Here is a 21,553-nt window from a genome sequence, read left to right as displayed (position 1 = left end):
TTTTCATGAACCCAAACCATGTACTATGCTAGAAGAAAGACATCTTTTGATTCTAGAGAGATTTTGACAAATAAAGTGTGTTCAAATGCAATTTCATGGTAAATGAAGATTTATTTTTTTCATCAATAATGTTGGCACACACATTTTTAACTATGTAATGTGACTAGGAAGCTATTTGTGCCTACATTTCTGCTGCTGAAGTGTTTGGGAAAACATCCTGAAAGACTATCTTTCGTATTTTTTTGTTGATTATGATATTAAATGCTTCCAACATGCTGAACCCTGTGTAAGTGCTGGAGGAGAAACAGTCTCAGGCAAGGGCAGCAACCCGGGAATTCCCAGTCATAAAGGGATTAGGGGCCAAAGTCCATCTCTGTCCCCTGCCCTAGCACGAAATGGGGATTTCCAATTGTGATGTCCCAGCTTTGAATGGTTTTCTTGAAAAGGTTAATATTGTTGCATTTCAAAGAAGAAAATGTAATGGTAGCAATATACGATTTTAGTGATCATGTAGTGATTTTCATAAGAGTTACAGCTAGAATTAGCAACTGCTGTTGCTCTCTGCTGATGCTTTCATTTTAGCTGGCATGGTTATTATGGTATTCACTAGTTTTGGGCTTTTCGGTATTCACATTGAAGTATTACATCTCTAATAAAGCATTGATGACACATCATCATGAAAGACTCCCTAGGGTACATTAAAATGAGCTAGAGATTTCCTTCCTAGTATTCTTTTGACAGATTTTTTCCAAATCCTGTCCTTGTCTTTTATTTCGACTTAGGCCTGGGTCTTTTAACCTCTTTAGAAATTAGCAGAGTCATAGGGCATTTTTAAATTTTGCTTCCCCATCAAAATGTGCATCAACTCATCCTTCAAAAAGCATATATGCTCTGCTCACTCCTGCTACTCACCTGAAGGGATCAGCTTTTGTTTTGTTGGGCAAGACTTCTTTAGGTTTATTAAAATCAAATGTAAGCACCCAAACAATAATGCTTTTTAATCGTTCAGCATTCAGTCCATTCTGGTTTACTGTTGATTCTGAACTTAGGGCAAACCCAAGTCTATGTTTTCACTAACTTCAGTCAAACATTACTTGTACAGTTATTTGAAATTGATATTAGAATAGAAATCCAATTATTGTATGAACAATATCTATAATTGAAAAATGGTTGAATTCCTAGAGAATTTCTACCAAACAAGCCCTCCGACAGGTTGAGTGACAGAACATTAACTAAGGAAATGCCACATTATCCTAAGAATTGGCTTTTGGCTGATCAGGCCGTGAGAAATGAACTAGGCTTATATTTGCTTCTCTCTTCTTTGAATGTCAGATTGGCCCAACCTTAAAAGCTGTGTTACTTTCTAAGCAAGACACTTAACTTCTCTGTGCCTCAGTTACCTCATCTGTAAAATGGGGATTAACTGTGAGCCTCACGTGGGACGACCTGATTACCCTGTATCTCCCCCAGTGCTTAGAACAGTGCTCTAACAAATACCAACATTATTATTATTACACTTAGATTGAGTGAGGCTTCCTTAACAGTTTTCTTCAAATGAAGTCTGCTCTCCTACTTACCAGAGTAGACTGAAATGAGATGTGTAAACTTCCTCACACAGGTGGTGTGAACGAACCCAATAAAGAAGTGTACTGGCCCCATTTTCTTCTAATCATTATTCTTCCACCTCTAATGGTAAAGATGATGTCACTTCCTGCTCCAGCCTGGTGTTTAGCCATTCAAGAAATAAAGGTTTTTCTTTCAGAGGAGTTCCCTACTGCCTTTTGTCAATGAAATCCTTTCTGTTTTAAAAAAAAATATGCATAAATGCATAGGTGTAAGAGTTCTGTGCCATCTGAAGGTTTTCAACTCAAAGCCTCTTTCTGTTGGGTTTCCTTTCTTCACAAAAGTGTTATTTCAGATGCTGACTTTGAATTTGCATCTATTTTGTGACTTTTTTCTTCTTCAAAAACATTTGAGAAGCTTTCCAACTGATGGAAACAATACTGCGAGTGCAAGAAAAAGATGGCCTTGACTAGGAGGCTGCTTGCCTGCTGCTTGAAACATTATGATTGTTTCTGCACGTCAGACCTAAAACATTGCAGCTCTTAGCTTTTTACAGTAATTTTTTTTTTTGCCACAGTTTGAAGTCTTGTCAGCTGCCTGCTTTTGAATGGAGAGGTATTATATTTAAAAAAAAACACCCAAAAACCTAGCACCAGTCTTACTTTTGCCCCTAAAAATTTTGAGGCTTCTGTAAAATAAATGTAATTATTTTATGGTACTGGATAAGCATTGACTATATTCTGTGTACTGCACTGGACGCTAGGGTAGATACAGGATGATGAGGTTGGACACTACTACATGGGGATCACCGGAAACTGAGGAAACTAAGGCACAGAGAAGCAAGTAACTTGCTTGAGGTCACAAAACAGACCAGTGGCAGAGCCGGGATTAGAACCCAGGTCCTCTGATTCCTAGGCCCTTGCTCTTTCCAAAAGGCCACTCTGCTCCCCATATTGCCATATTATATAGTCACCTCTGGAGAAAGGAAAACAATTAAGTCCTAAAAGTGTAATGGAATGCATTTGTTGTTAGTGTGTCTTAAATTCATCTCTTGTGTTTCAGGAATTGGTGGTAATTTAGTGGCCATTCAAGCTAGCCGAATTTCTACCTACCTGCATTTGCATAGCATTCCAGGAGAGTTGCCTGATGAGATAAAGGGTTGTTACTACCCATGCAGAACTTTTTTTGGTCCAGGTAAGTGCTTTTTACAGGAAGTCCTTCTTCAATCTATAAATCAGTGGTCCTGCTTACTCTTTTTAGTTCTCTAAGTCTTGTGAGTGTTTTTAGCCTATTTAGAATAGATGGTTTTAAAAGGTGGAGGGTGTGGGGGACAGTGGAATCAGATCTCAAAAGCTGCCTTGAAGAGCCACATTTGTCTTCAGCCTTATAAACTGTAAGCTCATTGAGAGCAGGGAATGTGTCTACCTACTCTGTTGTACTCTCCTAAGTGCTTAGTACTGTGCTCTACACACAGTAAGCACTCAATATATACTATTGATTGACTGAATCAAAGTCATAATGACAGAATGGCAAGAGAAGTCAATCAGTCCATCAGAATTAGTGGACAAATTCCCTGAACAAAGCAAACTTCTGTGCTTCAACTTCAGCGGAGTGAAAGTGTATCCCCTGTCCAACTGCTGGAGCAGAGGTCACGGAAGTTCTCCTGAGGTGGCAGGGGCTCAGCCCTCATCCTCTTGCTGTCCAACTGGGCAGTAGCACTAAACTTAAGAACTGTAAGGGAGGGATGAATACTGGTCAGAAGCCGGCGTGGATTTGGGAGGTGTCCGAGTGAGCACAAAATGTGGTTGGTGTCACTACTTGCCCTTGAGCTGAGATATCTCGAAGAGGGTTTAGGACCCAGGGAAACAATTCCAAGGTGGGCAGTGGTGGAGATGTTTGGGGTGGGGAGTGGAGGGTGGGTGATTTAGCCTTAAATTCTTCTCTGCCTTCCATCAAGTCACGGAAGACTTGCTGCTGCCCTATCCCTTCTATCAACAGAAATTTTCACAGCTCTGGGCCTAAGCCCCCACCTCCCTTTGCCGTCCTGTTTCAAGGAGGGCTAGAGCCCCCAAGGTCTTGTGTCAGGAACTGTCAGGGGTCCTGCTGGGAAGGGACGTGAGGCAGAAGGGCTTCAGCTAAAAGTTAGGGTGGACTCATTTCCTAGGGCTCAGCTCTCTGTGTGAGGTGGCAGGGGAAGAGGGGAGTAAAAGGTCTCTGGAACTTGGGTTTGGGGTTCCCACTGAACCCATCTTCATCCACCTGTCCTCCCCGACCACAGCTGTCTCGAGCATCTCTCCCTCGAAGGTGTGGAGTCCTGTAGGGTTTGAAGTCTAACACAGTTGCCCAGAGTGGTCCGTCCTTGGGGATGACTCTCCCTGATGGGGTCACCATTGGCATGGTAGGCATGCTTTCATTGCTGGGCCAAAGATACAAAGATGCTGAGGTGTACATCTTCTGTTTCTTAGCTCCTTAATCTGGCACAGCACAGGTGTGGTCAGTGGGTATTTATTACCTACTCATTTGGGGCGGCAGCACTGTGGTAAACATTAGAGTAGAAACAAATTGTTGAGATCAGACACTGTCCTTATCCCCTACGGGCTTACAGCCTAAGCGGAAGGGAAAGCAGATATTTCCCCTTTGTGCCTGACCCGATCCTTGTGTATTCACAGCAAAGTTGTGGGTTGGGTTGGATAATTAGTGTCAGGATACAGTTATAGGTCAAGGGCATATTGAGTCAACTGGGTTGAATGAATGAAAAAGCTGCAACTGCCATGAAGATGCCCATGATGAATCAGTCAGTCAATCCTCAGAAATGTCCAGTGGATATCCATTATCCATATCAAGCACAAAGTCCTGACCACTGGTTATTAGGTAACCAGTTCTCTCCCTCTTACATATCAGTCCACTGTCTTCTCCCATGACAGCTCACACTCTTCAGTGCTCTCAAGATTATCTACTCATTGTGCTTCATTCTCTCAAGCTCTCACCTATGACCTCTTGCTCAGTTTTCCTCCCTGCCTGGAACTTCCTTCCCCTTAACATTTGACAGAACACAGCTCCCCATTTTCAAACCCTTTTTGAAATCACTTGTCTTCCAGAAAGTCTCCCTTAACTAGTTTATAATCTCCCCAGTTTCTATCCCTTCATTGTCCACTAAAGAATTTTAGAATCTAAGCACTAAGAACTCACAGCTCCTCATAGCACGTATATATGGCTCTTAGGTACTCTATTACTTCCTTTTATCTGTCATATGCTCTAACGTTGTCTCTCCCACTAGATTGTAAGCTCTATGAGGGCAGGGATCATTTCTATTAATTCTTTGTACACTCCCAAGTGCTTTGCACACAGGAGGTGCTCAATAAATGCTTCTGATTGATTGGTTGGGGATGACATGAAAGAGAAAATTCCTGTATTTCCCATAGTGGTTAATTAACTGGAATGACAGAGTGGAAGATGAACAAAGAAATGAAGGGAAACAATCAGCAGTAGAGACTAATGCCCTGATAGTTGGATATAAGACAGATTTCACAATATCTGCCCCCACTAGCTCCTTCACCCTGTCTTCTTCCTTCGCAATCTCTTGAATAGAAATTAAGGCAGTCAAAGAAAAGGTTCCTACTATCAACAATACACAGAATGATCTTCCTCTTCTTTCTACTCTTTTTACAAGTTACACACACATAGGAACAAAGAACTCCATAAAAGAAAAAATACAGTAACCTGGAGGACAACCATTACCCCTTTAAAAGAACCAGTTGAAGATAATCGGAATGTGAATAGCTAGGAGCTGAGTCCTAGAAAAGGAGAGGTACAATTGAAGATGTACCAGACTTGGCCATTGCTATATTTACAGAGTCCTAAGTGACACTCAAGCAGGATTCTACTGGAAAAAGGAACATAATTTTAACTCTTCCCTACTGAGATTTACTTTGGATTAAAGGGCTAAATTCAAGTGTTCAGAATTATATTGTTAATCAATAGCCACTTAGAGTTTGTGGGGCTAGCTAAAACCTCCCTCTACCTTTTGCACTCCCAAAAACAAAGAAGGCCGTCAGTGTCCTCATAACTAGGGGCTTTTCATAATAACTTCCCGTCAATCATATATTCCAGAGAGTGTTTTTATGGTAGGTATTTCAAAATATTAAGTGGATTGTAAATAGCAGTTCAAAAAGATAAAAAGAAATTGAAATGTAGTGAATGCTGTGTTAAATAATGTGTTAAATTGAAAATGAAACACAAAATGACATTGAAGCACCATTAAAATATCTGTGATTCATTATTTACCAAAATATAATCGTTTTCAAGCATTTATGTGTTTTGCGTTATAGGAGTAAATAATAAATCTGCCCAAGTCCTACTGCTATTGGTGATTCCGGGACATTTAATTTTCCTCTACACCATCCATTTAATGAAAAGTGGTCACACTTCTCTGACTCCAATTTTCATAGTAGTATTCTTATTTGCTGCTGTGTTACAGGTAAGAAGTTTAATCTCTGAATTTTTTTTAATCTCCAAGTTCCTACATGAATATTTGATTATTGCACTTAAGTGTATAAAGAGTTATACAAATGGGTAGTTATGTAGAGTTTCCTATCGAATGTAAATACAAAATGGGTATATATTGTATCTGTAGAGAAATCCATTTGTTTTAGGATCATGTTGCTTTGGAATGGGTATATATTGTATCAGTAGAGAAATCCATTTGTTTTAGGATCATATTGTTTTGGTTCTGTCAAAACTAGCAAGTTCGAAATTGCATTCTCACTTTCTAAGGGTAATTTGTCTTCATAGCAAGCATGTTAAAGTAGAAACACATCTGAGAGCTGGAAGAAAATGAAGCTTGGGTATTCAGTAGATTCAAGCAAAAATACAGTATCAGAGGTGGGTTTTTTGCCTTTGGTTAACCTGTAGAAACTTCCTTTTCAAAATTAACACCAATGATCGAGGCATGATTCATAGCTCAAAAAGAATAAATAGTTTCAGGCCACAGGAGGAGGTAGGCTGTAATTTGCGAAATAACCAATGCCTGGCCTATCAATCAGTCAAATATATAGAATCCTTACTGTGTGCTGAGCACTGTTTTAAGCATTTGGGAGAGTACAGTATAACAGAGTTGTTAGACATATTCCCTGTCTTCAAGGAGATAACAGTCTAGAGAGGATGACAGACCTTAAAATAAATTTGGATATGTACATAAGGTACAAATCCAAGTACAAGGGGACAAAGGGAGAGGGAGTAAAGGAAAAGAGAGCTTAGTCAGGGAAGGCCTCTGAGAAGAGATGTGATTTTAATAAGACTTTGAGGGTGGGGAGAGCGATGGTCTATCAGATATGAAGGGGGAGGGTGTTCCAGGCCAGAGGCAGGATGTGGGGGCGGGGTCAGCAGGGAGATAGATGAGATTAAAAAAAAATAACTACGATTGAATGAATCAAAGTACAGTGAATAGGTTGGCATTAGAAGAGCAAAATGAGTATGCTGGCTGGAGTGTAGAAGGAAATCAACAGGATAGGATGAGACAACATGATTGAGTTCTTGAAAGCCAGTGATAAGGAGTTTCTGTTAGATGTGAAAGTGGATGGATAACAGTAGAAGTTCTTTAGGAGTAGGGAGAAACATGGACTGAATGGTTTTTTAGAGAAATGATCCACAGCAGAGCAAAGTATGGACTGGAGTGAGGACAGTCAGGAGGCAGGGAGGTCAGCAAGGAGGATAATGCGGTAATCAGGGAAGGTTAGGAAAAATGCTTGGATCAATGTAGTAGCAGTTGGATGGAGAGGAAAGGGCATAGTTTAGCGATACAGTGCTCTGTACACAGTAAGCGCTCAATAAATGCGATTGAATGAATGAATGAGTGTTGTGAATGAATGAATGTGTGTTGTGAATGTAGAACTGACTGGATTTGGGGACAGATTGCATATCTAGGTTGAATGAGAGAGATGAGTCAAAGGTAATGCCAAAGTTACAGGCTTGTGAGACAGGGAAGATGGGGGTGCTGTGTACAGTGATGGGAAAGTCACGGGGAGGACAGGGTTTGGGTGGGAAGGATGAAGAGTTCTGTTTTGGCCATGTTAAATTTGAGGTGCTGATGGGACATCCAAGTAGCGATGTTCTGAAGGCAGGAGGAAATGTGAGACTGCAGACAAGGAGAAAGATCAGAGCTGGAGATGTGGATTAGGGAATCATCTGCTTGGAGATGGTAGTTGAAGTCATGAGAGCAAATGAGCTCTCCAAGCGAGGAAGCGTAGATGGAGAATAGAAAGGGACTTATAACTGAGCTTTGAGGGACTCTCACAGTTAGGGGGTGGGAGACAGAGGAGGAACCTGCAAAAGAGACTGAGAATGAGTGGCCAGAAGGATAAGAAGAGAACCAAGGATTACCTAGCCCCGCCGGCAGGGAAAAAAGTGCTTTAAAATGTCTAGGGCCCAGCCAAGAGGGAGTGAACGTAGTTGTGACAAGTGAGACTCTGGAGTAGCTCCATTTTAGTAGGAAAGTGGAAAAGGAGCTATTTTAAACTCTCACTTCACTCAGCCTTGATCAGAGGACCCTAGTCGGATAGATGCCATCAGCCAAATAATTATAAATCATTTCCCTTTTCTTCTGTTCCTTTTTATGTTTCTTGTTAACCACTGGGACATTAAACTCACCTCCTCTAAGAGGCCTTCCCAGACTGAGCTCCCCTTCTCCCTCTACTCCCTCTACCACCCCACTTCACCTCTCTGCAGCGTAACCCTCTTCCCCCCCCATTTCCCTCTGCTCCTCCCCCCTCCCTTCCCGTCCCCTCAGCACTGCATATATTTTCAGTGAATTTAATGAATTGTACATCACCTTGATTCTATTTAGTTGCCATTGTTTTTACAAGATGTTCTTCCCCTTGACTCTATTTATTGCCATTGTTCTTGTCTGTCTCCCCCGATTAGACTGTAAGCCCGTCAAATGGCAGGGACTGTCTCTATCTGTTGCCGACTTGTTCATTCCAAGCGCTTAGTACAGTGCTCTGCACATAGTAAGCGCTCAATAAATACTATTGAATGAATGAATGAATAAAATCTGGATTCACAAGGCTCTTATTTTAAGAAAACCAGTTTGTATAGTTAAGAATCAGAAACAGAGTAATTAAATCTCACTGTTTTTTCCTGACAGTTATGATATAAACCTTAATTATTTGTGTCAGTAACTCTCCCCTTAAGACACATGCATAATAGTTTCCTGCTTCCCAATATGAAGACTATATCATCATCATCATCATCGTTGTTATTGTCAGTGATATTTATTGAGTGCTTACTATTTGCAGAGCCCTGACCTAGGTCCTTGGGGAACCTACAAAGAAGTAAAAACATGATCCCTACCCTTAAGGAGTTTGCAGTTATGGAAACGCAAGTCGTTTACAATCTAATGGATAGGCTCAATTAATTTCCTCTTCTATGAATTATCTTTATGGCCGTGTAATTTCATGGTATCATTCTCTCCCTTCAGCCATCAGTGAATACTTCCAGGGACCCATTATGCCCCGTAAGGACCCAGAGGCTGATTCCTCTTATATATCCCCTCTCCCCACCCCCTTTCTGCTCCCCTGGATTCCCACCCACATCAGAAAATGGGAAGGAAGCATCTTTCAGCATCAGGGAATGGATGGGTATTGGAAGGCCTCTTGTCTGGCAGCCAGGTCTCATCTGTCCTTCTTCTGCCCCCCACAGAGACCCTTCCCTTCCCCAGGTGCAAAGAAGAGCATTGGTATCTGCTGTCAACTGGCTGGGGGGGATTCTGAGGGACCAGGAGCCCCACTGAGGGAAGAGGGGAAGGCTTGGACTCTGGGACTGACAGTCCCCAAAGGATCGACTGCTGTCAGGTTTCCCTCTCTCTCTCAGGCACACTGGCACTTGTTAGAATCCCCTCCTCAGGCCTGGCCCTGGAGGCAGGACAGGAGAATGAGCAGATGAGTACAAGTGAGAGAGGGAGATCTGGAATCAATTCCCTCTGGCAAAATGAAGACACCCTCCAGCCCCCAGGGTGGAAGGTGGAAGGGATCTCTCAGGCTTTCACTTGCAATTATTTTGGAGCTGTTGCGTTCCTCTCCCAGGTCCATGGGAATTCAGATGCCCCGTCCAAACTGTGGGACGAGGCGGCAGGACATGCAGCGGAGAGAGATTGGGTCCTGAAAATGAGGACACTGTGTCTAAAAATGTCTGGTATTGGGGAGAGGCCACCTGAAATTTGGGCTGCCTGGATGAACGGACAGCTTAGGGAGCAGGGACTGTCACTGCTCCTGCGGCCTCACTGGGTGGGCCCAGCCCTACCTCCATCCAGCAGTGAGGCGCTGCCCACATAGAGCTCCGTCCTCCTGGGGCTTGACTTTGGGCTGGGCTGGCCCCAAGATCTGGGTCCCTGGTCTAGTGCTCGCCTGCACATCCAAGCTGAGTTACGTCTCTTCTAGCCTTCCCTCAGAGGTGTATAGAATCAAGCCGTGTAATCGTATTCAGGGTTTTCTGGCTACTTATTCATCTCTTTGTCCTCCTCCCAAGGAACTTTTTCTAAGATGTGCCTGCACCGTAAGACTGGGAACCCACAAAGCTAATTACTGTCATTTCAATTATCAACCAAACAAGTGGCATAACAATCTCTTGAGCAATGAAAGATCCAACAGTACTAGTTCATTTTCTCTGATGAATTATAAAGCCTTTCGTTTCTTCTTTGTGTAAGAAACCGTCACCATTTTTCCTTTCTCCACGAAAGACACGCCGTTTAAGGCAGTGTAAAACATTGATGACATCTACAACAAAAGGCCTTTATTGACTAAGTCTGAACCAAAATGACTAGGCTTAGACAACTAAGAAAAAAATTCCGTTACCTAAAGGCAATAATCAGTTATGGGTTGCTGAAAATGTGAGCAGGTTTGATAACATCCATATTGCTTTGTCTTTTCTAATCCATTATTCATTACAGTCATTTTATTTTTAAAAATCCGTTCATGTATATTTGCATTTCCTTTTTATTATGGTAATTATGATTATACATTGAGTGTATTCATATTCTTTGTGGCATCACAAAAGATCTCTGTAGGAAAAAGAAAAACAGAAACTCTTCTATCCCTAGAAGCCTATTGAAATTTACAAGTGTTTATTAATGTAATAAAGTGTTTCCTAATGAATTGAAATAGCTTCTGAATGAAGTTTAAGTTCTTGCTTTGGCACAGGCTGCTTCATGAAGAATGCTAGATTAAATTCCAGCCAAATAAATCCATATTGTGCGCTATCATGGTGAATGCGTGATATTGCCTTAAACCTTTCCCTTGGCTGTCTATATGTTTTCATGTAGAAATGCCAAAAAGCATTAATCCATATTGTGGGCTCATAAATAAAGATTAGATTATTTAAAACAAATAATATAAGTTTAAACCAGCTAGTAGGCTTATACTTGTATTATTCTTTTTAAATCCAATCTTTATAAACCTACAAGCTAGCTGTGCATTTTAAATGTGTAGCTTCCAAGTCAAATATGGTCAAAAAGCTCATCCAAACTAATTAAGATCAGGGGCAGTTGGATAATTAAAAATACTCTTAACTAGGCAGAATTGATAGGGGCCTATTACCATCCACGTTGTGGGGTGGGAGTGGTGGGGAAGGGGAAGAGAGGAGAGAAAGAGAATGAATTCCCAACCACTCTCCTAAGCACCTATGGTCCCATTAATTCCTTTGTTGGAAAGATAGCTGTCAGCTGAGTGAGTAGAGTAGCCTTGCTCAACAAGGAATGTGCTTACTTCTTTGGGACCTGCAAATTTTGAGCGTGTCCCACCTACTGGGGAGTGGTTGCGATCCCAGAAAGACACAAGGAGCATCATTAGGATAATCTACTTTCTCCTTATTTGCATAGTCTCGCTTTCTAAAAATACCTGAAAAAATAGCAGCCCAGGAGCAGGCAAAGAAATTGAGGCAGCAGGAGAACTAAATTGGGTGGACCAAAATGGAGAAGCTTGTGGGAGTGGAGGCAGGAGGGCTGGTGAGTGAGACAGCCAAGGGGAGCCTGGTTCTTCCAGCCACTTCCTGAATCATACAAATGATGTGTTTGCTTTTGGATGCTGATTGGTCTAAAAAGTCTTGTAACCAAGGCAGAAACATTGGTTTGAATATATTACCTGACTCTTCTGTCCGCAGCCCCTAAAGGTGCAACCATATGCCCTGGGAATCAGAAAAGAGAAGAGCTTAGTTCCCTGCCTCCTCTAATATTTTCCACCTGACAGAGGGTTGTCTTCTCGAGGTAGAGACTCAGTTCCTGGGGAGAAGTGGTCTAGGTTGACACCCTCTTTTCTCCAGTAAAAATGCCCTAAAGCACATTTTTAAGCTGGTACAGAAGGATCAGAAGCAGACAAACTATCAGCAAAATTGCCAGACTAAGACGGTGAACCCCATGTGGGACAAGGGACTGCGCCCAACCCGATTTAATGAATGAGTCTTTGATGCTGTCTCTCATGTACTTCCCACACTGAATCTGTCTCCAGTCTTGCTGTTTCCTTTATTATATTTCAAGGTTCCACCGCTTCCTTTCCATACACTAAGACCTCAGTGGTACAAGCTTCCATCACTTTGCACTTAGACAACTGTAGTCGCCTCCTTACTGCCCTCCCTACTTTCTCCAGCCTCGGCCGTTTTTGGTCTTACGTACTCCTGCTCATATCTTTTTAAAAATGCCATCAGAGGCGCAACACTCCCCTCCTCTCAAGTCCCCTATAGCTTCTTGTTGCAGAGGAGCAGTGTGGCCTAGAGGGAAAGAAGCAGCGTCCTGGGAGTCAGGGAGTCAGGGAATCTAGCTTCGAATCCCAGTCCTTCCAGTTGTCTGCTGTGTGATCTTGGGCAAGTCACATAACTTTGTTCCTGAGTTTCCTCATCTGTCAAATGGGAATTTAGTGCCTGTTCTCCCTCCTACTTAGACTGTGAGCCCCGTGTGGGACAGGGACTGTGTCCGACCTCATTAACTTGGATCTACCCCAGTGCTTAGAACAGTGCTGAAACAAAGTATAATAATGAAAATAATAATAAAGCAAAAAAATGTGACCACTGGCTTCAAGGCTCCCCCTCAGCTGGCTCCCTCTCACCTTTCTAGGAAGCTTTATTTGCTCTAAGACTCGCTGGGACTCAGTCTTAGGACCTGTGTTGGAGCCCTGGCATCCATCTTTGAGCAGATTCCTGGTACCTTGAAGGCCTGAATTTCCATGAAAAGGGAGCAGAGCAAATCACATTCTGACAGGAATTTCTAGAAGGAGCTTATCAAAATTTGCACAACTCAGCTTTGCTCCAGCAGAGGGGGAACAACGCCAACCCTGACACCACAGCATTTGTTCTCCTAAGTGATGACAGTTAGTCTCTCCTTCCTCCGCCCCCTTAGCCTTGCAGCTGGGATTCAGTTTATTCCGGGGCATGTGGAGGCTGTGATATGTGCGTGCATAAGTGGTCTGGCACTTCTCTGTTCAAATTAAGCACTACCAATCTCCTCTCTTCTCCTGTTACACCTCCCCCGGCCACCCCAGTTCGTGTTCTTCACTTCTCCCAAGCAAACCTCATAACCATCTTACTCTTGACTCTCTCCCAGTTCCCACAAATTGTTCATGCCTTTGTCTCTCCTTGAAACGCGCCTCCCCACCTTCTCCAACTTACATCCTTGTCTTCTTCAGTGCTTTCTAAAAAGCCATATCCTCGAAGAAGCATTCCTGAATTAGTTCCTCCCATCTTCCCACTCAGGTCATCCCCTTGGCCCCTCTGCTCTTGTGCTCTTAAAGGTTTATTTGCTGATGATTTATATATCTGCTTGTACGGCTTGTGTTTATTATACCTACCCTCACTTTTTTTTAACTTATTTTGTCAATTTATATTAGTTGGCACTCCCCATTAAACTAAGCCCCTCAAAAATAAGGAGAGCACTTTCAACCTCTTTTGTGATCTCCACAAAGCAAGTAATACAGTGCTGTCCACAGAGAAGAAGCTCAATAAATTTCCTTCCCTTCGGACCTTGAGCCCCATCTGGGACAGTGTCAGATCTGACTCTGTTGAATATACCGCAGCGATTAGTACAGTGCTTGGCACAGAGTAAGTGCTTAAAAATTCCAAAATTATTCTTGTAATTACTGATAAATATTGATGGTGGTGATGAGGGAAAAAGTAATGACTCACTGAAAAACAAGGGTGATGTCAACATCGCAAAAGACTTTGGTAGTTGGACATTTGGTAGAATTTCTGGTGGTCAAAATTGTGAGTTGCTTGAATGCACTGTTAAAGGAGTGTGCTGATTCCTCTATAGAATTTAGGCAATTTACAAGTTCCTATCCTACTAGAGTGGAGTGAAGAGCAGCTCCACATAGAAACGAGAGGAGGAACTGCAGAACTCATCAAGTCCAACACAGAGATGAACTGTGATGGTAAACTGGGCAAATTCCCCTGATGCCATGGAATTGGGTGGGAGTTGGAAGGTAATGAATGGTACTTTTTACAATCAGGCAAATTCTTGAGATCTAGCCAAAGAGAAAGAGTTCATGGTTAGGAAGAACTACACCAGTCTCTTTGCTCTTCTTGAAAATCTTTCCTGAAGCATTTCTGCAAAAAGTCTTTCCCTTAAAGTTCCTGTATGTTCAGATCACAAAATGCATGTAACTGATGCCAGTAATCAACCCTCTGGAGCATTTGAGCAGTGCCTGCTTCCAAGAGGATTTTCAAGTAACGAAAGAGCTAGCTTAAAGAATCGAAGTTTTCCAAAAGAAACATGGGCTGTTATACTGTGACTGTTTGTTTGGTTTCCAGGTAGCTCACCTAGCACATGCATAATTAACTTAGCCTACAAAGTTGCCTTTTCAGAAGATTTATTTACCTTAAATAGGTTATGCATATTTCATAAAGAGCAAACAGTATTTACAAACTCAAATCAAAAAGTGGTTAGATTTCAGATACGTTCCTTTGGTGCAGGGTATATTCATTACTAAATGATCCTTGGAAAGTTCATAAATGATTACTTGAGGAGAGTATTTGTAAGTGTTCTGTTGAAGCTATGATTTTAAAACTTTGTACTTGGGAAGGTCTAAATTGGTATTGCACTTTTTATGAACTCCAAATTATTGTACATGTTTGTAAAGCTTTGTTATTGAGGCCTGCAAACCTCAGTGACAAGCTAATCCCAACCATGTGTAGATGCCAGATAAGTGGTACTGGATCCCTTAGCTCAAAGTTCCATCCTCCCAATTCTCTAGTCTTTCTCTCTTAGCTCCTAGCCATCATCCCCAGGCTTTACTTTAATCTCAAGATTTTACAAAAACAAATAAAGTGGCCTCTTCTCCAAAGCTATCAAAGAGATTGGATGCTTGGAAAAAGTGATTGGGGTGTGGTTCAGATTCAGTTGCTGGAGAAATACATTCCATGTTTGCATGCCCCAATTTCAAAATGTGGCCTGAATCTCTCCAGGATCCATACCAGAGCTATTTCCCATCCATTTACAATAGCACCAGTTTAACAACTAAAGAAATCCACACTATGATTAGAAAGTTAGAGAAGCAGCATGGCCTCGCGTATAGAGCACAGGCCTGGAAGTCAGAAGGACCTGGGTCTTAATTGTGGCTCTGCCACTTGTCTGCTGTGTGACCTTGGGCAAGTCACTTGACTTCTCTGTGGCTCAGTTACCTCATCTGTAAAGTGGGGATTAAGGCTGTGAACCCCATTTGGAACATGAACTTTGTCTAACCTGCTTAACTTGTACCTAACCTAGCGCTTAGTACAGCGCCTGGCATTTAGCAAATACCATTTTAAAACAAAAGCTAATCTCCATTCGCACACCTATGTCTTACTGGTTCTAGCGTGTTTGGTTTAAAATAGGAGACAAAGTGGTCTAGAGGAAAGAGCATGGGCCTGGGGTCTAGATTGAGTTCTGTAATGGCCTGTTGCATAGTCTTGAGTTGTCATTTACCTTCTTTGGACCTTAATTTCCTCATCTGTAAAATGGAAATAATTCATCCTTGTGTTCCTCACAGAGATGTTGTAGCTATAAAATAACTGGCATGAAAGCCCTTTGGGAGAAAAAAAAATTCCTACAGACAAAGGTAGAAAACTTGGCCCATTTGTATGTCTCCCTCTCCAGATTATCAAGTTGTACAAATCATATACAGTCAAAATATCTTTCCACATAGCAGATGTTAAAATAAAATGCTGACTATAGTGAGTAGGAAAAATATGTGAAAAGATAGTGGGCACTACTGTTTAAGAGATTTTTGTCCCTCTGACTGTTGCAGGTTTGTTTTGTTTTTTACCAGGTTCTCTTAAAGGGTTCCCTTAATTGTTTTGAGAGTGATTTCTTTAGCAAGCTTGGCCCACCATTTTGGGGTAGTAGATAAAGATATGTCTTGGGATTTACTGAATTAAATGATGTGGTGATGTAATCATCAAGGGGGTTAAATAATGATAACCAGTAATTTATCAATTTTATGAGTTACAATACCTATCGTCTGTAAAAGAAGAAATGTCATTAGAAAGTGTCACTAAAACCTCCTTATTTCCTCCCTGCTCACCTTTCCCTCCTGCGCCAGGAGATTTCCAACCCACTTTCTGTGAGATATCTCTGCCACTTTTGGCACATCCACCCACATTTTTCTACCACCTGTCTAGTCTTTCACTTCTCAGTCCTTTTTCTCAAAATCTTTCAGTTCTCTCCACGTTTCTCCTTTTCATCCCCCTCATCGTTCCTTTCATTTTTTTCAGCTTTTATCTGCCTTTCATTTTTAAATGTGCCCTTTTCCCCGTTTTTGTATCCTGTTCTCCTGTTTTCTCTTGTCCAGTTTTTCCTTTTCCTACTAGTCTGTTTTCCTTCTAGACACCATCTTTGTTTTTTTTTACCTCATCTTTCATTTCCTTCCCTGAAAATTTTCTGCCTGCTTCTTTCTTCTCCTTTTGACCCTTTCCATCCTGATCTTTACCTTTTCCTCCCTCCTCATTTTTCCTCTCATCTTTTTTTTAATTTCACGCATCCATCACCCGTATTTTAGGCAGCCATGGCCCAATGTGCGGGCATCCCAAGTGCCACAGCAACGACCAATGTTTGGCAGCACTTTTCCTGCTGATTTTGTGGTCATAGTTTTCTCTTCTCCCTGCAGTCCAGGTGGTTAACAGAACACCCCACACCAGGTAACTGCAGCTGGCTGTATGGAGGGCCGGACAGGAAATGGAGCCACTTTCTTGGCATCTCTACTTCCTGACTTTGGTTCCAAAGATTAGGAGAGACTAGTACCAGCTGCCCAAAGTGCTCTGAGAGCAAAGCTAATGGTTTCACTCTGCCACAGTGACAGTTTCTCGGCCATGATGGCTCTTCTGATTCTTGTGGAATTTGGCAGAAACTCTTGTGCATAGAGGCAACGTTTGTACCAAACAATCATTTGTATTTATTGAGCACTTACTGGGTACAGAGTACTATATGTAGCGCCTGGGAACGTACAGTATAACAGAGTGGTTAGACGTCTTTCCTGCCCACAACAAGTTTATAGCCTAGAGGATACAACCTGTGTATACAACCTGTTCAAGAAATTTGCAGAGAAATAGGAGCCCGGAAATGTGACAGTAGCTAGAGGGTACAGTGTGATCCAGAGAAGCCTTTTATAGACTATAGAAGAGTTGACAATGTTTTAAGGCAGTGGGGAAGAAGCCATCAGAGAGTGAGTAATTGAGAATAGTACTTAGGGAGAGAAGAAGGATGGGAGCCACCACAGGAAGTTCTAATAACCAACCACATTCCCTGCCGTGTTGGTATAATTAAAGGGAAATATATTGATTTGAGCTAAGAAGGGCAGATTTTCTAAATTCAGGTTCTGAATTTTATGAAAGAACTAAGGAATCACTATGTTTACTTCAGTTTCATTCGTTTTGGTTCTCATGCTGAAGCTAGCAGAAATAAGTGGTTTGAACTTGTTCAACGAATCTCTAATGCAGTAGAAATTGGCTTGGATAGTCTGTAAATGATGTTCTCTTTACTCGTTCTAGGTGTTTACCTTGTTGTGGATTGCTGACTGGATGGTTCATCATTTTTGGCGAAAAGGAAAAGATCCTGACAGTTTTTCTATCCCTTATCTAACTGCTTTAGGGGATCTACTTGGTACTGCCTTGTTAGCCATTAGTTTTCATTTTCTGTGGCTTATTGGTGATCGAGATGGAGATGTTGGAGATTAATCCCATCTATTGGATCGTAACTTTTTCAGAAGATCAAGGGAAAAGTAAAAGGCAACTGCTCCCAGTTCCATCTTGAGGATCATGAAAAACGGTTTGATTCTGTCAGGGTATTTTTAATTGGCATTGGTATGATTAAATGGCCTTAAACATTTCTTAATCTGGATTTATGTGGAAAATTTGAACAAAAGATATCTACATTGACTGTGAAAGAGTTGGGGATTCATTCTTGACTAGTTTTGTGAATAGGAAAAAAAGATTGAAAATGTGTATAATTTTTTGCAATGTGGTACAAACCAGAACTGCACTTTATGGACCCTTAATTGGGAATGGAAAATGGAGGAGAACAAATCAGTGCTTTACTCTTTCATTTCTCCCAAATCGGATGTACATTCCAAGTTCATGACTGTTGAGGGCACACTTTCTGGGCTCTTTTTTCTTAGCACTCAAAAAAAAAATGAACCAGGTCTGAAAATTAATAATGTACAACCCAATTTTAGTCTGGTGTCACTTAGGGTCAACATATGACTGTATTAGATTGTTTATTATAATCACCTCTGATTTATTTCTAACTGTGCTTACTATTGACAAAATCTAAAGGTTGTTAACCTTTCAAATCAAAGATGATTTAGTGAGGTTCTTGAAGAAAAATGATTAGGTTCTTATAGGGCATTGATTTTGGCTTGTTTTAAAAGTAGAGGTGAAATCAAATGCATGATGAACTGAGAAGAATTTGTGAGGCCAAGGTGGTGTAAGAATCTTTTTTTCTAGAAAAAAAATCATTTGGAAATTAAAGATAAGTTTCTAGGAGTAATGTTTACAGTGCTATTATAATATTGGGAGTATAATGTTATTTATGAGTGACTAAAGTTAATAAGATTAATTCTCCAGTATTTTGAAGAGCGAATCATGTTCATCTTTGTGAAATTGCAAGGAACAAAGTTGCCACCAACACACACAAACACCACGATGTTCCAGTTTCAGTTTTGCTACAACAACCCATGACCGTGGGAAAATGGTCTAGTGTTTAATGTTTATATTTTAAGACTCTAAATTCTGAGAATTGTCATTTTAATAAAGTAACTAGGGTACGTTCACAATCAGGGTTACACTAACTGAAGTTTGGGTTCATGCTGGAATGTCCGATAGTTTCCCCCCCCCCCCCCCAGTTGACCTTTGGTGAGGTCACTGGGCAAACAGTGAGACTGGTGGCAGAGAAATGGGGGCTGGAGGGTGGCCTCAGCAGCTGGGGCAGGAAAGCCTTTTATCTGGTTGGGAAGGGAGAAGCTGGGGAGCAGTAATCCAGGGGATCCCTGCCGTGATCAAGTGGCATTTCCTGATGCACCCCTTTTCCTCTCCATGACTCACCCTATGCCTTGCTCTTCCAAATACCACTGCAGAGTGGGGAGGTTGGGGTGGGGTACAAATAGAGTTGGTGATGAATCTCTCTTTTCCCCCACTTCATAGTGACACCCCCAGAAGGGCAACAGCCCTTGATAAAACACACGCACTCAACTTCCTGCCCCCTTACCCCCAACCCCCCCCCCCAAAAATAGGCCCACACAGAGACTTCTGGCAATCCTTTTAATCCCCTAACTTCCCTTGAAACCCCAAATGCACTTTTCCCTCTTCTCTGTTAATGATGTTCCTCTACCACAGACCGAACCAAGTTCCTCCTGGAAATGAAGAGCTCAGAGCAAGGGAGTGATAAGCACTGGTGATTAGCTTCTATTTGGGTTAGTCACTACCCCAAGAGAAAGAGGAGGTTGAGGCTATAAAGATCTTAAAGGAGCTGCCTCAAACTCCCCTGGAGTGAACTCCAGGGCATCCAACTTCTCTCCCTTGCTGCGGGATTCCGTGCAATTTAAATAGCCACATCCCCTTGTGGGGACCGTTTGAGAAGAACATCTTCATAATGCCACAAGCAGTGGTGACATTTGGTGAAGCTAACAGGGTGCGCAACTGGGGAGGGGGTTGCCAAGACCCTCCTAAACCCAAGGCCTTGGGCTTAAATGCTGTTCCCATCCTAAATTCCTATTTACATGAACAAAGCTAATTATTTGAAATCACGGTTTTTTATTAAATCATAAATGCCTAATTAATCTATGGCCTGAATAAGCTCCAAGGGAACTGCTCAAGTCTGGAAACTGCAGCTTTACTTTAATGCTCAGTTATAAACATGAAGTTCCACATTTATTTTGAATCTCTGGTAAACATTACAGAGTTGTTATTTAAAAATGATTGCTTGTATATAACTATGTTGTGGAAAGCATTCTTGAAACGAGTAAAACTTGGTTCAAAGTAATATGCTATTTTTTTTATTTAAATTATGCCACTTCTCTTCTTTGTGATGTAGACTATCAGAACAGATAGGAGATTTAATTGTCAAATTGCTCCTTTGGAAAGTCACAGTGTTGTATAGTAATCATTTTTATAAATGACAAAATATTAAATATGCATTAATACAGTATTTAATGGCAAATTTTTTAATCAAAAATTCTATTCGTGGTTTCTTTGATTTTATTGTAAAGTGATAGGAAATGCCAGTGTATGTTGGGACTGTATTATTCTTGTAGCTGTTAAAAGAACTCACATGTAAACCTAAATTGCCACTTCATTTTATTTGGGTTGATTTGGAGATGAAAAAAGGAAAGCCCCAAACCACAGCATTTTACAGGTAGTTTCTTTTTCAGGACCCAGCCAGTTTCCCAACTTGTGGGTTTGGGGTTTCCCTGCAGCTGTAGGAACCCGCTTCCTGAAACAGTGCAACTCATTTGCAAGGTTGAAAAATAAATCTTAAATGTAATCTAACTAAGAAGGAATGCAAAATCAACTCTCAACGATCCATGTCCCCAGAGAAGGGGTATGGATAAACAAGATCCAGAGTTAATCCAAATACACCATTTTAGACATGTTCATCCTTCATCAAACTTTTTTATTTTACCAGTGTTGTTAGCAAATTACTAAATGGACTGATTTGAGTTTCACCCTTTTTATTTGCTAATCTTTTAGTAAAGATTTAATTTTATATACCTTAACCTTTGTTTTCAAAAATGACACCATTGATAGTGAAATTCTGCCTTGGTGTACAGGTATGGGTGAAAAAACAACTTTGCTATTGTCGTTATTCCGTATTGCGTGCTTACGAATAGTAATTATGACATTTAGTAAAAACTCTGTGTGCCCAAGCACTGTGCTAAACACTGAGGGAAGATCAGATCCCATTCCTTATCCTACAATCCCAGAGAAAGGGAGAGCAGGTACCTCATCTCCATTTTTAGAAGAGAAAACTGTGGCACAGAGAAGTTAAGCGACCTGTTCAGTGTCACACAGCAAGCCTTTGGCAAAGCTGGAACGAGACCCCAGATATTCCGATGCTCTGCCCCATGTTCTTTCCCTATGCTTCCTTGTCATCCCTGAGAGGGTCTGTCTCCATTTTCAAGATCGCTTCTTGGTATCTCAATTTTCACGATCGCTTCTTGGTATCTCAATTTTCACAAAGCCATCATTCAAGGAGAACAACCCCTCTCCTGATTGCTGCCCATCCGGCTGGTCTTGTCTGCTTTGGGAGTTGCCCAGCTGTTCGAGAAGCTGTATGTGCCTTCTGAAGGGCTCTGTCCTGGTCTGACCAACATACAGAAGGTTAGACTCCGGCACAGCTTTATAGCCCTTCAATTTGGAATGAAGTTTGATGCCAGACTCCGTCAAACTGCCCGAAGCCGTGACGGACTTTATCGTTCTGTTTTCTACTTCTCTGTCTAGCCGCGAATTTGTTGGAAAGTATGTTGCCAAGCAGCAGAATTCTTTGACA

At 41.5% G+C, this 21,553-nt stretch overlaps 1 protein-coding gene across 3 annotated transcripts in view; it reads left to right on the top strand.

Annotated features, from left to right (window-relative positions):
- The window catches only part of SLC41A2 (solute carrier family 41 member 2), an 82,616-nt gene extending 62,404 nt beyond the window's left edge, over positions 1-20,212 (top strand). For all 3 annotated transcript variants that reach the window (XM_029078966.2, XM_029078967.2, XM_029078968.2), the window contains exons 9-11: positions 2,626-2,757; positions 5,892-6,040; positions 17,560-20,212. In XM_029078966.2, coding sequence (XP_028934799.1) covers positions 2,626-2,757; positions 5,892-6,040; positions 17,560-17,745 — 467 coding nt within the window. In that variant the 3' untranslated portion in view covers positions 17,746-20,212. The remainder of the gene's footprint in view (positions 1-2,625; positions 2,758-5,891; positions 6,041-17,559) is intronic.
- The last annotated feature ends 1,341 nt before the right edge of the window (positions 20,213-21,553 follow it).

Source organism: Ornithorhynchus anatinus, chromosome 14 (genome assembly GCF_004115215.2).
Source record: "Ornithorhynchus anatinus isolate Pmale09 chromosome 14, mOrnAna1.pri.v4, whole genome shotgun sequence".
Taxonomy (NCBI): Eukaryota; Metazoa; Chordata; class Mammalia; order Monotremata; family Ornithorhynchidae; genus Ornithorhynchus; species Ornithorhynchus anatinus.
This window is presented reverse-complemented; position numbering and strand designations above follow the sequence as displayed.